This window comes from Sciurus vulgaris (assembly GCF_902686455.1).
Source record: "Sciurus vulgaris genome assembly, chromosome: 12".
Lineage (NCBI taxonomy): Eukaryota > Metazoa > Chordata > Mammalia > Rodentia > Sciuridae > Sciurus > Sciurus vulgaris.
This window is the reverse complement of record NC_136473.1, coordinates 51504816-51524497: the sequence shown is the minus strand read 5'-3', so window position 1 is coordinate 51524497 and position 19682 is coordinate 51504816. Positions and strand designations below refer to the sequence as shown.

At 37.2% G+C, this 19682-nt stretch overlaps 1 protein-coding gene across 4 annotated transcripts in view; it reads left to right on the top strand.

The window, feature by feature from the left end:
• Positions 1-19682, top strand: part of RGS7 (regulator of G protein signaling 7) — a 471183-nt gene that overhangs the window by 223766 nt on the left and 227735 nt on the right. For 3 of the 4 annotated variants that reach the window (XM_079106140.1, XM_079106142.1, XM_079106141.1), the window contains exon 3: positions 4373-4469. The exons of the other annotated variant lie outside the window; for it this stretch is intronic. In XM_079106140.1, the coding sequence (XP_078962266.1) occupies positions 4373-4469 (97 nt within the window). The remainder of the gene's footprint in view (positions 1-4372; positions 4470-19682) is intronic. 4 annotated transcript variants of the gene reach the window in all.

The window sequence follows — 19682 nt, the reverse complement described above, 5'->3', positions numbered from 1 at the left end:
TGACTCTAGCTTAGTGAGGACACTTACCCACTTCTACACATGAATAATTATTTCTAGACTTCAGTAGTTTTGTGGATATAAGAAATCTTATAGACTATCTACTTCTCTTGTAACTTCTTTTAAGGATAAGATTCATACCAAACCTCAGTGAGCCAAGGCATGGCAGCTCCTGTCCGCAGTCCTGCGTTGCGTTATCCCACGCTCATGCCTCAGAAACCAGCTTATGAGAATGAAAATGTAGAATACCTCATTACCACACAGTGACTTCTTATGAACACATATCTATGTAGTCCATCCTCTGTACCTGTGGGTTCCATATCCATGGATTCAACCAACTGTTGATCAAGAATATTCTAAGAAATTCCATGTTAATTGAGCATGTACAGACTTTTCCTTGCCATTATTCCCTAAACCAACACAGTGTGTCAACTATATACATAATATTTATATTTTATTAGGTTATTAGGTATGTAAGTGACCTAGGGATGATTTAGAGTATATGGGACTGAGGACTGTGCATCTAAGTTATATACAAATACTGGGCCATTTTACATGAGGGACTTCAGCTTCTGTGAATCTTCATGTCTTCAGGGAGACCTGGGACCAAACCTCCAAAGACACCAAGGGACAACTATGTGTGTGTATAATATATAATGTGTGGTTATGTGTGTGCATCCATGTGTATGTATAGGATATGTCTGTGTGTGTACACACATTATGCATGTGTATCCTCTTCATCCTTTGTTTTTTTTGGATTGACTTATTTCACTTAGCATGATATTCTCCAACTCCATTCATTTACCTGCAAATGCCATAATTTTATTCTTCTTTATGACTAAATAATATTCCATTGTGTACATATACCCCAGTTTCTTTATCCATTCATCTATTGAATAGCCTGTAGGTTGGTTTCACAGTCTAACTATTGTGAATTGAGAGTCTATAAACATTGATATGGCTGAGTTATTGTAGTTTACCTTTGGGTATAGACCAAAGAGTGGGATAACTGGGTCAAATGGTGGGTTCATTCCAAATTTTCTGAGGAATCTCCATACTGCTTTCCAGAATGGCTGCACCAGTTTGCAATTCTACGAGCAATGTGAGTGTGCCTTTTTCCTCACATCCATGCCAACACCTATTATTGCTAGTGTTCTTGATAATAGCCATTCTAATTGGAGTTAGATGAAATCTTAGAGTGGTTTTGATTTGCATTTCTCTACTTACTAGAGACGTTGAATGCTTTTTCATATATTTGTTGATGGCTTGTGTATTTTCTTCTGTGAAGTGTCTGCCCAATTCCTTAGCCCATTTATTGATTGAGTTCATTGTATTTTTGGTGTAAAGTTTTTAAAGTTCTTCATAAATTTTGGAGATTAATGCTGTATCTGAAGTGTGAATGGAAAAGATTTTCTCCTACTCTGTAGGCTCTCTTTTCACATTATTGATTGTTTCCTTTGCTGAGAAAAAGCTTTGGATTTGTTTTTTACAGTTTCATATCCCTCTTGTCTTGTCTGCTCTACTAGTTTGCCTACTTTTGGCATTGTCTCTCACCCAGTTACCAGTGATGGGAAAGCAGATAATCAGACATGTTAAGGCCATGAGTAACATAAAAATTAATAGACTATGAGTAAATGTGTCATGTACCATCAGTGGATAGGATGGATTTATATTTTATATGTGACCTTTGCGAATGATTTTTGTTTTTAGAAAACCAGATTTTTTTTTTTTGTCTTTGTCTTTGCTTTTGGTTTTTGTTGCTGTTGCTGTTGGTTGTTTGTTTGTTTTTGCTTATTTTAGGTCATGGCAAGTTTCATGGATAAATCACATCTGAACAAAAATAGAAGCAGTTGAATCCATTTCCATGATCACATTTTCAGTTGAGAACACAAATTCTATTTTTATATTAGAGTTTTTTGGTTTATTTTTCCCCTACTGTAGAAATTTTGACTCAGGAAAAAAATGGTAAGTTTTCAAATACAACCACAGAAGGCACTTTCTGTTTTCTGCCTCCTGGTTTTGACTCATTGGGATCCAGTGAACTGAGGGGTGATGTGGCTTTACAGAGAAAGCACCTCTACCATTGCTGTGCTCTGTAATTCAGCCCCTAAGCAGAGGTGATTATTGCCACAGCCTTGGGCACTGAGGTGATTAAAGCGGGAGCCAGAGAGGTCTCCATATCTGTCTAATCCGGCCTGGTTTAAACCATTAAGCAGATAATACAGGGCTTAAGGCCTGATACCAAGCAAGGCAAAGCAGCTTATTCTTTATTTCAGAATATTGTGTCAGGTGAATCAAGGGCAAATAGTAACAACATAAAGAGTCATGATAGAATATCTATTTTCATTTTTCTTTATATAGATATCTTTATTACACAAGAAGTAGGACATTTGATCATAGCTGGGGCCTTGAGAAGCCTCATAAGAAATACCTTCTTTTCCTGCTGGAACTGAGAACCACAACCAAAGAGAAAGGCACATATAGGTATCACCAAATCACCTTGATTGCTGATAAAGCTTTTGTTAAAGTACACAAATAACCTTTAATTTTGAAATCCAGTCCTGAACACACTTGGCTTGCTCACCAGAGCAAGTTGCTCTCCATTGCAGATTTGGATGTGGACTTCCAGCCAAGAGAAAAGGAGTGGGTCTCACTACCTGCTGATCTCTCATTCCCAGCTCATCCCTGACCATCTGATAAGTCACCCAGCTCCCCTAGAGTAAGTTAGGAGGCAGAAGGAAGATGAGGCTTTGTGCTAATGATGCTCTCTCCACATTCAGAGAAACATGGAAATGGAGAGTACACATGCCCAGCTGTCAGGGTGTACGCAAACATTCTAAGTCCAATATCTGTTTTCCTAACTTTGTACTAGGCTTTATATATGTTGTTTCATTTAACCATAAAATATTTTACCCTACTTTCACACCAACACCAGATCCACAAAAAACATTGTGAAGGAGTTATTTTAAATAGTATTATCGCTCTTATATGGATGGGGAAACTGAGTCTTAGAGAAGTTAGAGGAAGTCTTACTCAAAGTTACATGGATAATAATTAGAAGAGATAAGAGTCAAATACAGATCCATTTTATGTTAAAACTGCATTTCCAGTTGTTTCTCACTTATGACTCTGATGACCCTTTTCCAAGCAAATTAGATTTATGAGTTGAAAATCATTTTGAAGCTGTGTTGATGGGAATTGGATAATTCATTGTTGTGAAATTTAGAGTTTGACTTTTTAAAAAACGTTTTACTTTGACATTTTATAATTACAGAAAGGGGTAGAAAGGAAACAAAAACAACACAGAGAAGTCCCTAACGGTTGTCTCTTATATAACCAGGACATGATTATCAAAACAGGAAATTGGCACTAGTTCAATGCTACTAACACCAAACTTCACTCAAATTTTACCTTGATTTTCATTCTGGACTGTGAAGACTTTGTAGGATGGAATGAATTATATTCATTTTGATGTCCTGAGAAGCCATCAGTAAATCTGACCTAGAGTTAGTGGTCACTGACTAATTCTGAAATGAGTAAGTTGGATGAATGGGTTTAAGTTTTATCCTACATCATGGATATTTTTGTGTGTATGTGTGTCTCACAGGTACAGGAACACATGAGGAAAGTCTGGAGCTATGTTCTGAATGCATGTTATTTAGAACTAAGTGCTGCAGTAGACTTTGTAAAGTATAGCCTTTTAGAACTGTGAAAAAATTTCAAAGCAAAAGAACGTATACTAACAAGATCGAAAGAAAGATATAGTAGAATACACTAACTGGGCAGGAGCCTCTGCTATGGCTTTCACTTTTTATTGTGTGTGTATGTGTGTGTTCATGCATGTGTGATTCATCTCATACCAGTAAGTGCCTAGGTAAGAGAAACAGCAGTTGCTGGCAATCTGTTCTGGATTTCCAGGCAGGTTGTAGAACTTTAATGTTAAACTAAATCATGGAAACACTGGCTTGAAGAGGAATCCAAGCAGATACTTGTGAGGTTTCTATTTTCTTTTATTTCAGTAGAGATAACATTAATAAAGTATAAACTTGCTGTGACAGTGGTTTCTGACTTAAAACTGAAATACTGTTTTATCTCAACTTTAATAACCAAAGAACGTGAAGCCAGGAGAAAGGCGATATTCAAAGCACATTGCTGTTAGTAGCTTAATGTACCCCCAAATGGCCATTTTTCTTATTATTTTCTCCATCTCCTGTTAACCAAATTTAAAATATTAATGAGACAAAGTCTAGAAAGGTGAGAAAATGGCACTGTTCTTAGTTGGGCAAAACTAGTGTACAAAATTGATATGAGAATTGGTTTTTCTCAAAAAGTTCACCTTTCTGAAGGTTTTCATTATTTTATTATTGTTGTTTAGATGGAAGACGTCATAGCACGCATGCAAGATGAAAAAAATGGAATTCCTATTCGTACTGTCAAAAGCTTTCTTTCCAAGATACCTAGTGTCTTCTCTGGTAAGTTTGCATTCAGCATAGTTCTTTTTTATACAGCACCTTTTACATAAGTGTCCTACAAAGCCTGTTCCAAACCATTCATTTTTTCCCTCTCTAGCTCATTATTCAATAACTACTTATAAAATACCCACGGCTTGTTTATCATCACGTTAGACACTTGAAATCAGAGTGAAAGCCAAAAAACATGACCCTACTTTGTAAAGACAGAATGAGTGAATGTGAAATAACAGAAAAAAAATTTAAAATAGGTGCATAAAATAATGTCACATGGATTATGTAGGGAAGGTAAAAAAAAAAAAAAAATCAAGAAGTTAGGAAAGTGTTCCAGAAGCACAGTGGGGCACTGGATTTGACAGGTAAGGAGGAATCGTTATCACTATGGGATGGCCACCACGGCTCTGCTTGCAGTGGACAATGACTAAACTACAGAGAGCAGGGAGTCAAGAGAGGGGAAAATGGAGTTGGATCAAATTGTGAGGATCTTCAAATGTCAATCAAAAAAATTTGCTTCTGATATCTGAGGAAATAAATGTGAAGACATTTAAAATTTTTGCATTGAAAGTTATGATGAGCACGCTTAGGATTAATTGGCATTCAACACGGGCTAGTCACTGTGGTAAGGCTCTTGCAGAAATAGTTAGGACACCAAGGTTCTGACATGCGGAGACTGAAGGACTAAAAAGGCAAAAGCCTGGGAATTTGATGAATGACTCGGCATTCAGGATAAAAGAGAACATGGCCTAACATTTTCACTTCTAATTGGATGCCTGAGAGATAAAGAAATCATTATAGGAAATAGGGAAACTAGAGGTATGATTGGAACTGACTAGAGAAAAATGGAATAATAATAAGTTAATGGTCTGTGCTCTGACTCGTGAGGCAATGGAGGCCACTGGTATGAAGACTGGGGCATGCTGAGGCATGGCCCGGCACAGTTGGAGATACGTCGAGGTCAGATTGACAAAGCCTTGGTGATAAGTGACAAGAAGGACTGCAGATGCTGAGCACGAGTGGGGAAGATGCTTGAGGAGATGCCAGTGTAAAGGTCGTGGGGTGCTTCCTCATGAACCAGGGTCAAGGGAGGACCATGATCAGAATGCTTCGGCCTTGTGAAGAGGTTAAACATCAGAAACTGGAGTGTTGGAGTTTGAGGCTGTGCTGCTCTGAGAGAGAGGAGGTGGAGTTGAGCTGGGCAGCCAAAACAGAAAGACACTGTGCTGTAACACAGCATGTCCCCATTTCCCCCTCCCGTTCCCTCTCATGCCCACCTTGTTCCAATTTCTTGCTCTTCCTTGACGACACCCTGTATTTTCTATATCTGTAGATTTGTTTCATCTCTTCTTTCATCACCATCCTACTTCCAGGCCATTCTGACATTAAATTTATTGTTAACTTGAATATTTAGTTCTGAGAACTCTTTGGTGTAGTCTTAAGCTTTTTTCTCCGTACCTTCAAAACTTAGTTTTTTCCCTTTATTATGGCAATTATTATTCTCCACTTTTCCTTAAAGTTAATTTCTTTGCTGAGAAAAAGGTTTTTAGTTTGAATCTATCCCAATTATTGATTCCTGCTTTTATTTTTGTGCTTTGGGAGTCATGTTAAGGAAGTCTGGTCCTAAGCTGACATGATCAAGATTTGGACCTACTTTTTCTTCTGTAAGGTGCAGGGTCTCTGGTCTGATTCCAAGGTCCTTGGTCCATTTTGAGTTGAGTTTTGTGCAGGGTGAGAGATAGGACTTTAGTTTCATTCTGTTGCATATGGATTTCCAGTTTTCCCAACACCATTTGTTCAACAGGCTATCTTTTCTCCATTGTGTGTTTTTGGCACCTTTGTCAAGTATGAGAAAACTGTATTTATTTGGGTTTATCTCTGTGTCCTCTATTCTGTACCATTGATCTACCTGTCTATTTTGGTGCCAGTACTATGCTGTTTTTGTTACTATTGCTTTGTAGTATAGTTGGAGTTCTGGTATTTGTGATACCCCCTGCTTCATTCTTCCTGCTAAGGATTGCTTTAGCTATTCTGGATCTCTTATTTTTCCAAATGAATTTCATGATTGCTTGCTCTGTTTCTATGAGGTACATCATTGGGATTGTTTACAATGAATCAAAATAAATAAATTTTGAAAAAAGTAAAGCATCCTGAATATTTTTCATTAATGCATTATAATTATATATATACATATATATATATGTATATATGTTGATTGCTTGTAGATCTTCTTCTGTGAAGTGTCTGTTCATTTCCTTAGCCCATTTGTTGATTGGGTTATTTGTATTCTTGGTGTAGAGTTTTTTGAGTTCTTTATATATTCTTGAAATTAGTGCTCTATCTGAAGTATGAGTGGCAAAGATTTTCTCCCACTCTGTAGGCTCTCTCTTCACATTGCTGATAGTTTCCTTTGATGAGAGAAAGCTTTTTAGTTTGAATCTGTCCCAGTTATTGATTCTTGCTTTTATTTCTTGTGCTATGGGAGTCCTGTTAAGGAAATCTGATCCTAAGCCGACATGTTGAAGATTTGGACCTACTTTTTCTTCTGTATGAAGAAGGGTCTCTCGTCTGATTTTAAGGTCTTTGATCCATTTCGAGTTGAGTTTTGTGCAGGATGAGAGACATCTCACCCCAGTTAGAATGGTGATTATCAAGAATACAAGCAACAATAGGTGTTGGAGAGGATGTGGGGAAAAAGGTATACTCATACATTGCTAGTGGGGTTGCAAATTAGTGTAGCCACTCTGGAAAGCAGTGTGGAGATTCCTTAGAAAACGTGGAATGGAACCACCATTTGACCCAGCTATCCCACTCCTAGGCCTATACTCAAAGGACTTAAAATCAGCCTACTACGGAGATGCAACCACATCAATGTTCATAGCTGCTCAATTCACAATAGCCAGATTGTGGAACCAACCTGGATGCCCTTCAGTGGATGAATGGATAAAAAAAAACTGTGGTATATATATACAATGGGATATTACTCAGCCATAAAGAATAATAAAATTATGGCATTTGCAAGCAAATGGATGAAACTGGAGAATATCATGCTAAATGAGATAAGCCAATCTCAAAAAACCAAAGGTCGAATGATCTCGCTGATAAGTGGATGATGACACATAGTGGGGGGTGGGAGGGGGGGCAAGAATGGAGGAAGGAGGGACTGTATAGAGGGAAAAGGGGGGAAAGCAGGGGAGGAAAAAATAACAGAATGAATCAAACACTATTACCCTGTGTAAATGTATGATTACACAAATGGTATGCCTTTACTTCATGTACAGAGAAACAATATGTATCCCATTTGTTTACAATAAAAATAAATTTAAAAAAAAGAAACAGTAAAGAAAAAAAAGAATTATACATAATATTCAGGTTGATTTTTATATAGTCATACAAACATGAAAAATAATTTGCAGCACTCCATCCCCTGTACTTTCCTTTTTCCTCTCTTCCTACCTTCCGTCTTTCTTCTATTTATTTATTTTTTTTTAAATTACTGCTTTATAGATACACATAAAGGTAAAATTCACTGTGAAACATTCATATATGTACATAGCAATTTGGTTGGAAAAATATTGCAGGTTAATTTGGGGGAAAATTGTCATCTTTATAATGATGAGTTTTATCATCTACATGTGGGATTAGTAATTGAGTCTTTTATGTGCTTCTGATGATTTTATGTTCTCATAAGTTCTGTATATTTTCTTTTTAAACAAAGAAACACCACATGCATATGGCACCTATTTAAAACTTAAACATGGTATTTTGTACTGTTTTTTAAACTGAATATACTATAACCAAAAAATGTGGTGTTATCATGGTCACATGTGCTGTAATTTCACTAAGTGTCTGTTTCTGGTAGGGGAGTATCATGATTGTTAATAGCACAAAGAGTTAATAATAACTTAAACTCCTTGAGTTAATGAGAATTCATTTATTTTATATCTTCATCAATACCATTTAATTTTATCTATAATGTAATTTTATTTTACATTTCTCTAATTACTAAAGATATTGAATGTTTTAAATTATTGATTATATAGATATCTCCTGTATACATTGGCAGTTCAAATCTCTTCCCTACATTTGTTTTGTGGTGTCTGGCTTCAAAGATAAGAAAATTGATCTTAAGAGGCAGATGGAGTTTGATTTCAGGGAAAATGGTTTTAATTTTAATTGTTGAAAGGTATATATTTGCCTTTATTTTCCCCTGTGTTTGCATTGCAGGTTTCTTATCTATTTTATTTTTGGAGGTTATTTCAAAGGGGATTATAGGATTTTTATTGGAAATTTTAACAGTAAAAATAAATTTTTAAAAATCTCTCTTCCAAAAAAAAAAAAAAAGTTATTTTCTATATGTCCTATGTCCCAGGTAAAGTTTAAACTCCCTATGGTCAAAAGTTTACATCTAAACACAGTATGAAAATATTGTTCACATTTGATTGAGCCAATAAAAGGGATGAACTTATCTTCTTCAGACATGAGTGGATAAATGCATTAAGTTGCGTACCTGAGCTGAGACCGTGGTCACTTTGCCCATGCATGACCTCTCAAAAGACATTCAAATTCAGGAATTTTTATGTCAATATACAGGTGAAACCAAAAAATTTGTTCATCATATTAAGTAAGCTGGGCTTCATGTTTGAGTTATCTACTCTGTTTGAGTTCAAAGTTTTTGATTGAGTTCTTCAGATATCTATACCTTAACAACCTGTTGGGAAAATTCTTTATTGACAACATTAAGATCTCATGTAAAAAGTGGAGTGGGCACGGAGATTGAGAGTAAACCTGAAAATCCCTTTTCATTATTTTAATATTCACTGGTCTAAAACAACAGTGACTGTTCTTAAATAAAGATGGTATCAATGTTCAATTTATCATCAAATTAAATTCTTATTCCATTTCCTAGAACATTTGTGTGTGAGTGTGTGTGTCTGTTAAGTACTTGACATTGACCCAGGGCCTCATGCCTACTAGGCAAATTCTCTGTCACTAAGCCTTTTAATGTTTTGTTTGGTTTGGTTTTGAGAGTAGGTCTTACTAAAGTACCCAGGCTGGCCTTGAGCTTGATCCTCCTGCCTCCACCTCCCCAGTAGCTGAGCTTTCTGCTTCCCATATCAGTTAGATTCCTTGCTATAAATATGATCATATGTCTACTATTATGTCTAGTATTTATCAACCTCTGCATAATAATATCTTCAAACTGAAGTGTCCTCAAATCCTATCCACTTTACTGGAATTTTTCAATCATTTTGAATAATTTCCCTCCCCAGATCTTTACTATGGTCCCTGGGTATTGTTAATTCCTCTTTTTGCGGCTCAACTTGCTGCCTGCTGCTTGCTTTCCTGACTCTTGCTTCTCCTTTCTCTCTCTCTGAGCCTCCCTCACATTCTTTTGCAGAGCTACTAATGAAGCAAGAGATCTTCTAACTTCATCACCCTTAGTAGTCTCAAAACTAACTGTGATGAGACCTGTGGTGTGTGAAATGACACAGGCCAATCACTTGGGACAGGAGTTTACCTTTCTGTGAACTATTTCCAAGGAGGAAAAAGGGTCTCAAATATCATTCATCCCACTCTTTCAGCTAACCCCATTTATGCCTTCTAAAGTCTTTGTGCTCCAAGCATGGCTCATGGATCATTAATGTTAGCACCACCTAGAAATTTGTTACAAGTACAATGTTTGGGCCTAGTTCAGATCTACTAAGCCAGAACCTCAATTTTAACCCTGAAGTTTAAGAAGGATTTCCTTAAAGTTCACCCACAGAAGCCAGGCCTCAGAGCTGGAGTGAGTTACAGGTAGCACTTGTATTTTACCCAGGCTCTGGGCACAGTGGCCAGATGACATGTCCAGCTCTTCCTGTTCCCTTTCAAGGATTCTGATCATCTTTCTGTAATCTGGTCTCAGTCATGGCACCCTACTTCATCTAATAGCTTTTTATTTTTCACTTGGGGGAAGGAAGAAGGGCAGGAAGAAGAATCTAGTTCTTCCTATTTTCTTTACCCCCTAAATCAAGAGCTTTTTCAACCCCTAGAATTGATGGAATTGATGGACGTCAATAGGTTTGTGGAGGATGGGCACTTTCCAAACCCACGGGCAGCACCCATGCTTTGAAGGTAAAGATGTCATGATGATGAAGTTATACTTTCCGCTGCCTAAACCTGAAGAAAGCTCTGTTGAGAAAGGGATGATGTGATCTATCCCCTGTTACATCTGGGATCGAGACCCAGAATCATGTCAGTGAGTCCCATGACAAATATCAAATATCTAAGAGTAGGTTGGATCTTTATTTCATGCTAAGTGTGTGTTTTTTTTCCAGCTAAACATCTATGAATTCTAATTTTTTTGATTTTAGAGTTGTTAATCAAAACCTTCTGATTTCCATGGTCTAAAGACCAGAAGAAAACTCTTTGGACAGACCGGTACACTAATCAGGAAGGGAAACATTCTTGGGTATACCCAATAACAACATTATTTTTTTTTTCCCCCTAGAACTGTCTTCTCAGCTGTAAAAATAGCTTAGGCATGTGACTTGATGTCTCCAAGCCAGGGGTTGAGATCAGTTGTAGAGCTGACCAGAGCTTGGACCATTAGCTCTCTCCCTGGAATTCTGTTAAGATTTACAGCACTTCCATGGAGAATCTGGGAATGTGCACATTCTCAGATTGAAGTGATATAATCCTAGAGGCTGCATAATGGTCATGTGCAGAGAGAATCAGAAGAAGCCTGTCTTCAGATTGAGAACTATACAATACATGAAGAAAGGGAAGGCTGAGAACCGAGGAAAATGATGTTCAGTTCCTAGTGACTTTGCAGCACTTACCCCAGTTCTCAGGGGCACAGACCTGCTATGTGAATGAATAATGGGTTTCCTCAACTCTCCACCATAAACCTTCTACTTTTTGTTTTACTGGGTACTGTACTTTTTTTTTTTTTTTTTTTTGTATTTTTAAAATTTCCCCATCTCAATCTTCAGATTATACCCAGGAGTGATTCCCCATTGCATATATATCAGACATAAAGTCTTAATGATTGTAAAATAATAATAATGATAATGAAGTATACATAGAAATTTTTATGAAGGGGGAATTTACATTTGGGGCTGGACCAAATGCTGATATGGTTATAGTGTGTGAATGCAACAGATTCACTGGAGGGATAAGGATTTACAGATTTCCAAATTCAAGCTGCAGACATTCAAATTCATTAGAACTGAGATGGAACCAGGGGATCAGTATTTTAAAACTGATTTTAAAAAATATTATAAATTGTTTCAAGTCCTCTTTAGGAGATATATAAGGAGTAAACCCTGATGAATTACTGAGAAATGTGTTCAGGAGTGATTTTGCCCAGAACCTTCCCCATTCAAGTGTGGCTACATCTGGGCTTTGAATGGAAGTGCTCCATCACAATATAAAGTGAAAGATGAAGTTCAAATATTACTGCATAAGATTTTCATAAATGTGCTCATGCAATTTTTACACAATTGTGTCTTCAAATAGGAAAAAATAACTGTAAAGTTAAAAATATATTTGCACATTTGACTGAGAATTTTCTCTAAATGAATCCCCTAAGTCTTATTCTTGCATGATAACTATTTCCCTAGGATTCATATCCTGCAACTTACAGAGTTTATTCATCTTTTCATCTGAGAATCTTTGGTAAAGCAAACTATGCTGCTCATATCAGCTAAAAATCCTTTGTATTTAAACTTCGAATGTAAGCAAAAAAGAGATCCAAATCAAGATAGATCACAAAAGTTTGTGAATAAAAGAAGAAATGATTAATTTTACATTTTAAGGGTATTTGGCTTATTTTTTTATAGTGTTTTATAACTATCCTATTTATCTTGGCTTCATTCAGCATAGGTTTTCAGTTGTTTAGCAAGATGTTGCAATAGTGGGTTTTTTTTTTTTTTTTTTTTTTTTTGTTTTTTTTTTTTTTTTGGCAATGCTGGGGATTGAACCCAGGGCCTAGTGAGGCAAGCACTCTACCAACTGAGCTATATCCCCAGCCCACAATAGTGCTTTTTTGTGTTTTATTTCTAGGTAATATATTACATTATAATAAGATTGAATATTATTTGGATGTAGATTTTTAATAATCATATAGTTGCTTTTTAGAATTTAAGGGTGTTATACCATATAATAGTCTTTAAAGCTGACAAGAGGAATCCTTACATTTTTGATATTTCAGTGTTATAATAGTTTGAATGAACCCTTGAGCTTTTGGTAAAAATTTAAAAAAAGATTTTTTATTTCCATGACATCTTTGGAGGAAATTATTAGTTAATAATTGGAAATCTATTATGCAGTTGGTGTCTTTAAATGCATTAGTTTTTTTTTTTTTATATACATCATTTCAAAGTAATTTTTATTTATCTCTCCTCAAAGAGAAGGAAATGGAGAGTTCAAGCGCTTGGCCCCATGTTGCAGAGTTTACTAATATCAAACCACGGTAGGTCCAATTCAAAGTTCTGCTCCCTTTTTTACCACTACCATGGGTGGTCCTTTTGCACAAGTCCCTATGTTTGTGACAAAAAAACACATCAGTATTTGTAGTATCAGGGATTCTTACATTTGTCTTCCAGTATTTCCAGATGGAATCCCTTTGGAGTACTTGGCAAAAAAGACCTCAGCTTTTGTTTCCTCAGAAGATCAGCACAACCTTGCATGACCTACAGTTTCTTTCCCTCTAAAATTTGGAGATTAGACCTAATGATCTCCAAATGTTCTTTCCATACAAATTCATAATTCAGAGAAACCACTGAAGGGGAGTGAGTAGAAGACAGGTTAATAGAAGAAGAGAACATGATGGACTAGACCATGGCGGGGGGGTAATTGATGCAGCAGCACATGGATGGAGAATCTCACTCTCCTCTTTCTCAAGGCAATGTCACTCATGTTGTGGCTTTCGTGACAGACTGTATGCACTCCTCTGAATGTATATCTCTAGTTTATACCTTTCCTCTGAAATCCACCAAATTCAGCTTTTCATACAATATTTCCACTTGGATATGTCAAAGGAGTCTCAAATTCCACATGTCCAAAATGTGATTCTCCATCTTACCCTTGGTCCCTTTCCTGTTCTCCGTCTCAGTAAACCTTGCACGTGCCGGGAATGCTGGAGTGACCTGGACGCTGTAGCCTCCTCTTCTCACATCTGTTCCATCTCTAAGTGCTGTCAATATTTTCTTCTAAGTAGCCATCAAATATCTTGACTTAAGACCACCTACTCATCTTGCTCTTGTTCAAAATATCATGTCCATTCTCTGAAGTATGTGATTGAGTCCTAATAGTCTCTTCATCCACTCATTCTCTCCTTCTCTCCAGGGATTTTGCATTGGTATTTTCAAGCTGCAAATTTGACCAGTTAAAATCCTTCTCCCATTTTAGAATGAAACTCAAAAAATCTTCAATAAGATCCCTTAGGGAAAGAAAAACTTTCCCTCCATCTTATAATCTATGGGGACTGCAAATTAAAGTAACAAAAGGCAGGTTAACAGGAGAAAAGAATATACATTTTATTTGATGTTAATATTATTTTGTGTCATGAAGAAGAAACTCCAAAGAAATGATTAGATTGGAGATTTATATAGCCTTTTAACAAAGGAAGCTAACGTGGAGAAGTGACAAGAATAAGTAAAAGGGTTTGGATTTTTAGAGTCTGTAAATTTTTGGCAAATGACTAGGAAATTAATGGGAGAAACCGATGGAAGATAACAGTTGTTTTAATAAAATTTGTTTATGCGAACTCATCTTGGTATGGACTCTAGCTCCAGAAATAAGAATATTCTCTTATTCCTGGTAACAGGAGGTACCTTTCTCAGAGGACTTTCTCTCTTATTTTTAGGTAGAAGGCAGCAGGGGTGGGGGGTGCGGGGGGAAGAGCCCTTCCTGTATCTTCTGTTTCTCACCTTCAACTCAAAAAAATCAGTATGCCCAAATGATATTTTTTGGGATGGTGTGTGCTGATGCTCTTCACCCCTGGACAGGAATGTGGTTCAGAAACCCCTGCTTCACAGACCTCCATTCATTTTTTAGTTCCTGCCTTTACTATATGCCCTCTTGCAAGGGGGGCTTCCCACCCTCATAAAATCACATTATTTTCTTTTGAGTATTTTATTCCATTTCATAATCATGAACTCTGTCATGGTAGTATTTGATTAGTGCCTGTTTTCCTGACAATAGTTTAAACAACAAGAAGGTTCCATATATCCACTCCTGTAACCCCAGTACCAAAAATAGCATTTTGACACAGGAGGTGTTCAATTGAATAAATTATTTCTCTGAAAAATTGTTTCACAGAATATAAAACGAGGACATTAATTCATTGGTTTCTTTGAAGTAGGTGTCTAAAGCTGGCTACACCTAAGGATTGTAGAATCTTATTTTCGGTAATACATTAAAAATGCCTCAGGTGTTTTCTGTGCCGTGAGCATCTTGTCAGGTCTGGAGATAAAGAAAGAGGTGAACTCTATCTGCCCTTGAGGAGGATCACTCTCTAGTGACCATAGACAAATAAATAGAGATCATTTTCCATAATTGAGGTAAAACCACAGTGCTACAGCACTGTGTGGAATCTCACCCAGGCTTCTGGGATCAAAGATGATTCAAGGTGATATGTAAGATTTAGCCAGACATGTTTATGTGACATAATATTTGAATTCAAGAAGTAGATAAGATACCTTTTGAAGTTCTGTATAGAATGAGAAAATCAGAGGACCAGAGAGGAGGCACTTCTGTGGAGCAGGAACACATAGGGCAGAGCAGAAGCTATGGTTCTTCTGTACTTGCCCTAAGTCCAGAATGGCAGGATTGTTTGACTTGGTTCACTGGAGCAGCAGGGAAGGCAGGATTAAGATGTTCTGGGGGCTCATGAGGACCTTCTGTTAAGTGTCTAGGAACCACACCGTGCTATCTTGAGATCTAGTACTCAGGGGATAAGGGATACCATGGTTTTTGAGTATCAACAAAGAGAACCAGTCAGTTCATGAAGTCCAAACTTTTTTCTACCCTTATTTATTCAAAATGGGTCATGATCTTTGCACTGAGAGACAGTATAAGGGAGAAGTTATTACCATATTCCTGATGTATATACTTAAAGTTGACACTTGACCAGATTACAGGGAATATCTCTAGAAACACCCACTACCATCACTACCCTCCTGCTCCAAATTACCCCAGCTGAAATTGAAATGCATTTATTGACTGAATGTTCTATTATGTTCTAATATTCTTGACATTCAATAAATCTATTATTCTAGTGTGGAGAAAATAAGGTTTCACCAGTTGAAAGAGTTCCACTTTCTTCTATGTTTAACTAGGAAGTTACTGTGTTCCCAATGTAAGTCACAGCAGGAAACAGACCAGAGTTCTCTTCTCAGTTCCTTGTAAACGGTGTAGGTTTTCATTAAACTTGAATTTGACCATGCTTGTGAAGCTGCCCACTGAGATCATAAAGGTCTGTAGGACTGCCTGTTGACAGCTAACAAATAAAAAGGCCCTTATTAAACCAGGTCACTGAACATGTCTGAGAGTAAACTTACTGAATGAATTCTCAGGAGCCAAAAAGACAGGTGACCTGCTCCAAATCATCACACAGTATAAATAGGGAAGAAAATGGTCAAAAAAGACTAAGGAGTTCTAGGAGCCATTTCTGTGTTTCATTTGTTTCTGTCCTCTTTTTTTTTTTTCATCTTGAGAATGTTCCCCATCACAGACATGTTCATAATTAAGGAGCAGAGTTGCTTTGAGCAGAGTTGCTTTGCCACTTTTGCATTTCATCTTAACTTCCTTTTCTTATCTCAGTTGGTCACATTTAACATGCTTGTCTTAAGAGATGGCCTGCCACCAACCGGCAAGAACAAAATCTGTGGTCAGCAGAATTTTCTAATATTCTTTGTGCCATAGGGGTGTGGCTTTGCCCTTAAAAACACCCATGATGAAAATTGACCTAAGGGCTTAGCATGTGCTTTCCCATTAAGCTACTACTGTCCCCAAAGCGTTCACATTCAGAGAAGCTGTAGATGTTCAGAGATGGGTTCACTGAGGGTGAGGACAAACGATGCCTACCCTACCTATCCTTACCCAGCACACTTACTCAGTCATCGGAGATCGAGCTCTGAAGCATGGATCTAATTTTATTTAGGGTTGCACAGGACACGTATAGGCACATTATCCAATCAGGTTATCATGCTTGTTAAAGTATAACAGAGCCTAAAGGTGAACTATACGTCGAGGGTCCAGGTGGCATGAATAAACCAAGTATGCCTAAGCAATTCTGCCCAGCAACAGGTCTGAGACAAAGGACTGGGGGAATGGAAAGCTCCTGCACACAGCATGAGGCAAGGCAGCGAGGGCGAGCTCACATCACAGCTTTCTGGGATGCTTGACAGAACGAGGCCTCCCCTCAGTTCAAACTCAGCCTCAACAGCTGCAAAGACCTTCATTCCATGTCGAGTCTTTACCATTACCTCGGTTCCTCTGTCCAGACTGTTTGGCTTACTTAGACCATGGTGTCAGTGACTGCTGTAGATAAGCTTGAGGAATGTTCCCTACAAGAAGCATCTTTAATTGAGCCCATTTCAACAATTTTTTTTTTCTCACTATTCTATTCTTTCTTTCAGCAAGTTTGGTAATAAAGCCCTAACTTTTTTGCAACATTTTGACTTACTACAATTGCATAAAAATAGAAGCTGTTGTATTTCATATTATTGGATATGAAATAATTATTCACATTTATTTCCATCCTCTAACAGTATGCACACTTTTCCTTGATGACTTGTTTTCAGCCATGTACAATAAACTGGGCAGTATATGAGCTTAAAAAAACAAGTCAGCTTTAAATGTAGCAATTTAAATATGTTCTGTTTCTTATCCTCCTACTCTCTCGGGGTTCTATGAATATTTATCAGTGTCATGGAGAGATGATTAATGTAGGCTTAAACTTGTCATATGGGCAGCTGCACAGGTAAGCAGTACAAGAAGCAAGCTTAGTAAAAGCCTGTGCAAATTTTACAGAGGACACATTTTGCATTTAAATGGGTAATTGCCCCTCCTCCCCCCCCCCCCCATATTGGGGATGGACCTCAAGGCTTCCCACATTCTAGGCAAGTACTCTACCTCTGAGCTGGATGGCCAGCCCTTTTTCTTTGCACATTCTAGGCAAGCACTTGTTTTAGTCAGTTTTTTCACTGCTGTGATGAAAAGCCTAACCAGCACAGTTTTAGGGGAGGAAGAGTTTATTGAGGGGCTCTCAGACGTCTTGATCCATAGACAGCTGGCTCTATTCCTGGGGACTTGAGGTGAGGCTGAACATCATGGTGGAAGAGTGTGGAGGAGGGAAGCAACTCACATGATGATCAGGAAGCAGACAGAGACTCCATTGTCAGATACAAAATATATACCCCAAAGTCACACCCCAAAGGACCCACCTCCTCCAGCCACACCCTACCCATCTTTAGTTACCACTCTGTTAATTCTATCAGGGGATTAATTCACTGAATTCAAACTCTCATAACCCAATCATTTCTCCTCTAAACCTTGCATTGTCTTACACATGAGTTCTTGGGGAACACAATACTTCCAAACCATAATACACTCTACTTACTACTGAGCCCATCCCCAGCCCTCCTTTTTAATTCTGAGACAGGGTCATACTAAGTTGCTGAAGGTCTTGCGAAATTGCTGAGGCTGGCCTTGAACTTGGGATCCTCCTGCCTCAGCCTCCCAAGTCACTGGAAATACTGCACCTGGCTGCATATAAATATTTTTATAGCAACTTTTAAGATGTCTTAAATGACTTAACCCTGTTATCTTAAGTCAATTTGAAAATGCAAAGAATAAATAATGTGTGCTATTTCTGTCTGCCTAGCTAATTCTAAAATGCTTCTAAGTCTAAGATGCTTCTTTCCAAAGCTGATAACTTGCTCCGAGACTTTTTCCAAGCATCATAGGAATGTGTCACAGAAATTCAGAGGGAAATGAATTAATACATTTTCTTGAAATTAATCTTAATTTTTTTCTAAAATTATGCTGGTAGTGTTTTTCTTTTATAATACCCCAAAGATAACTTAAAAGATACCAAAAAAATTTACAAGAAGTAAATACAGAAGAAAAAATATACTAAAAATATTGACAATAAAGTTCAATGCTGAAAAACAGTAATTCTTAAAAAAAATGAAATCGTTGACTACATCTGCAACAGACAGAAATATTTGCAAAATGCTGATCATTTCTTTTATATATTCTTGAGATATCCTCTCTGACAGATCTATGTCAAAGCAACTTACACAAAGTAACTATGTAGTCTTTCAAGCTGAGAAGAAAGGGGAGAAGCTGAGATGTCACAGAATCAAATATATACATTTTTTTTTTTTTTGCTATGAAAGATTCTTCACCCCATTGGATACTCTATCCTTAATATAAAGTAGCACCATGAACATGGTTAGAAATACTAAATTTTAATCTCAGCCATTGGCATTCTCTGCCATGTTCTAGTTAATTTTCTTTCTTTTTATTGGTTCATTATAATTACATGTAATAGTGGGATTCATTATGCCATATTTTGTACATACACGTAACATAATTTGATCAATTTCATTTCCCATTACCTTCCCTTTCCCTCCCCTAGATCCACTTGCTTTACTCTACTGATCTCCTTTCTTTATTATTCTAATTAGCCCATCATAATTGTACACGGATGGATTCATTGTAGTATACTTGCATGGACAGAGCATAACTTGGTAGATTTCATTCCCCAATCCTTCCCCTTGCCTTTCCCTCCTCACTCTGAATCTGCTTCCTGGATTTTATTGTTCTCCCTTTTTTCCTGAGATCTACATTTTAGTTTTTTCCTCTAGTTTTCACATATGACAGAAAACTTCTGACCCTTGACTTTGAGTCTGACTTATTTCATTTGGCATGATGTTCTCTAGTTCTGTCCATTTACCAGCAAATGACATACTCTCATTTTTTTTTATGGCTGAGTAAAACTCCATTGTGTTTATATACCACTTTTTCTTTATCCATTCATCTGTTGATGAGCACCTGGACTGGTTTTTTGACTTGGAAATTATAAACTGTGCTGCTATAAATATTGGTATGCATGTTTCACCATAGTTCTTTTGATTTTTAGTTTTTTTGAATAAATGCCAAGGAGTGGAATACCTAGATCATATGGCAGTTCCATTTCTAGCCTTTTGAGGCATCTCTGTACTG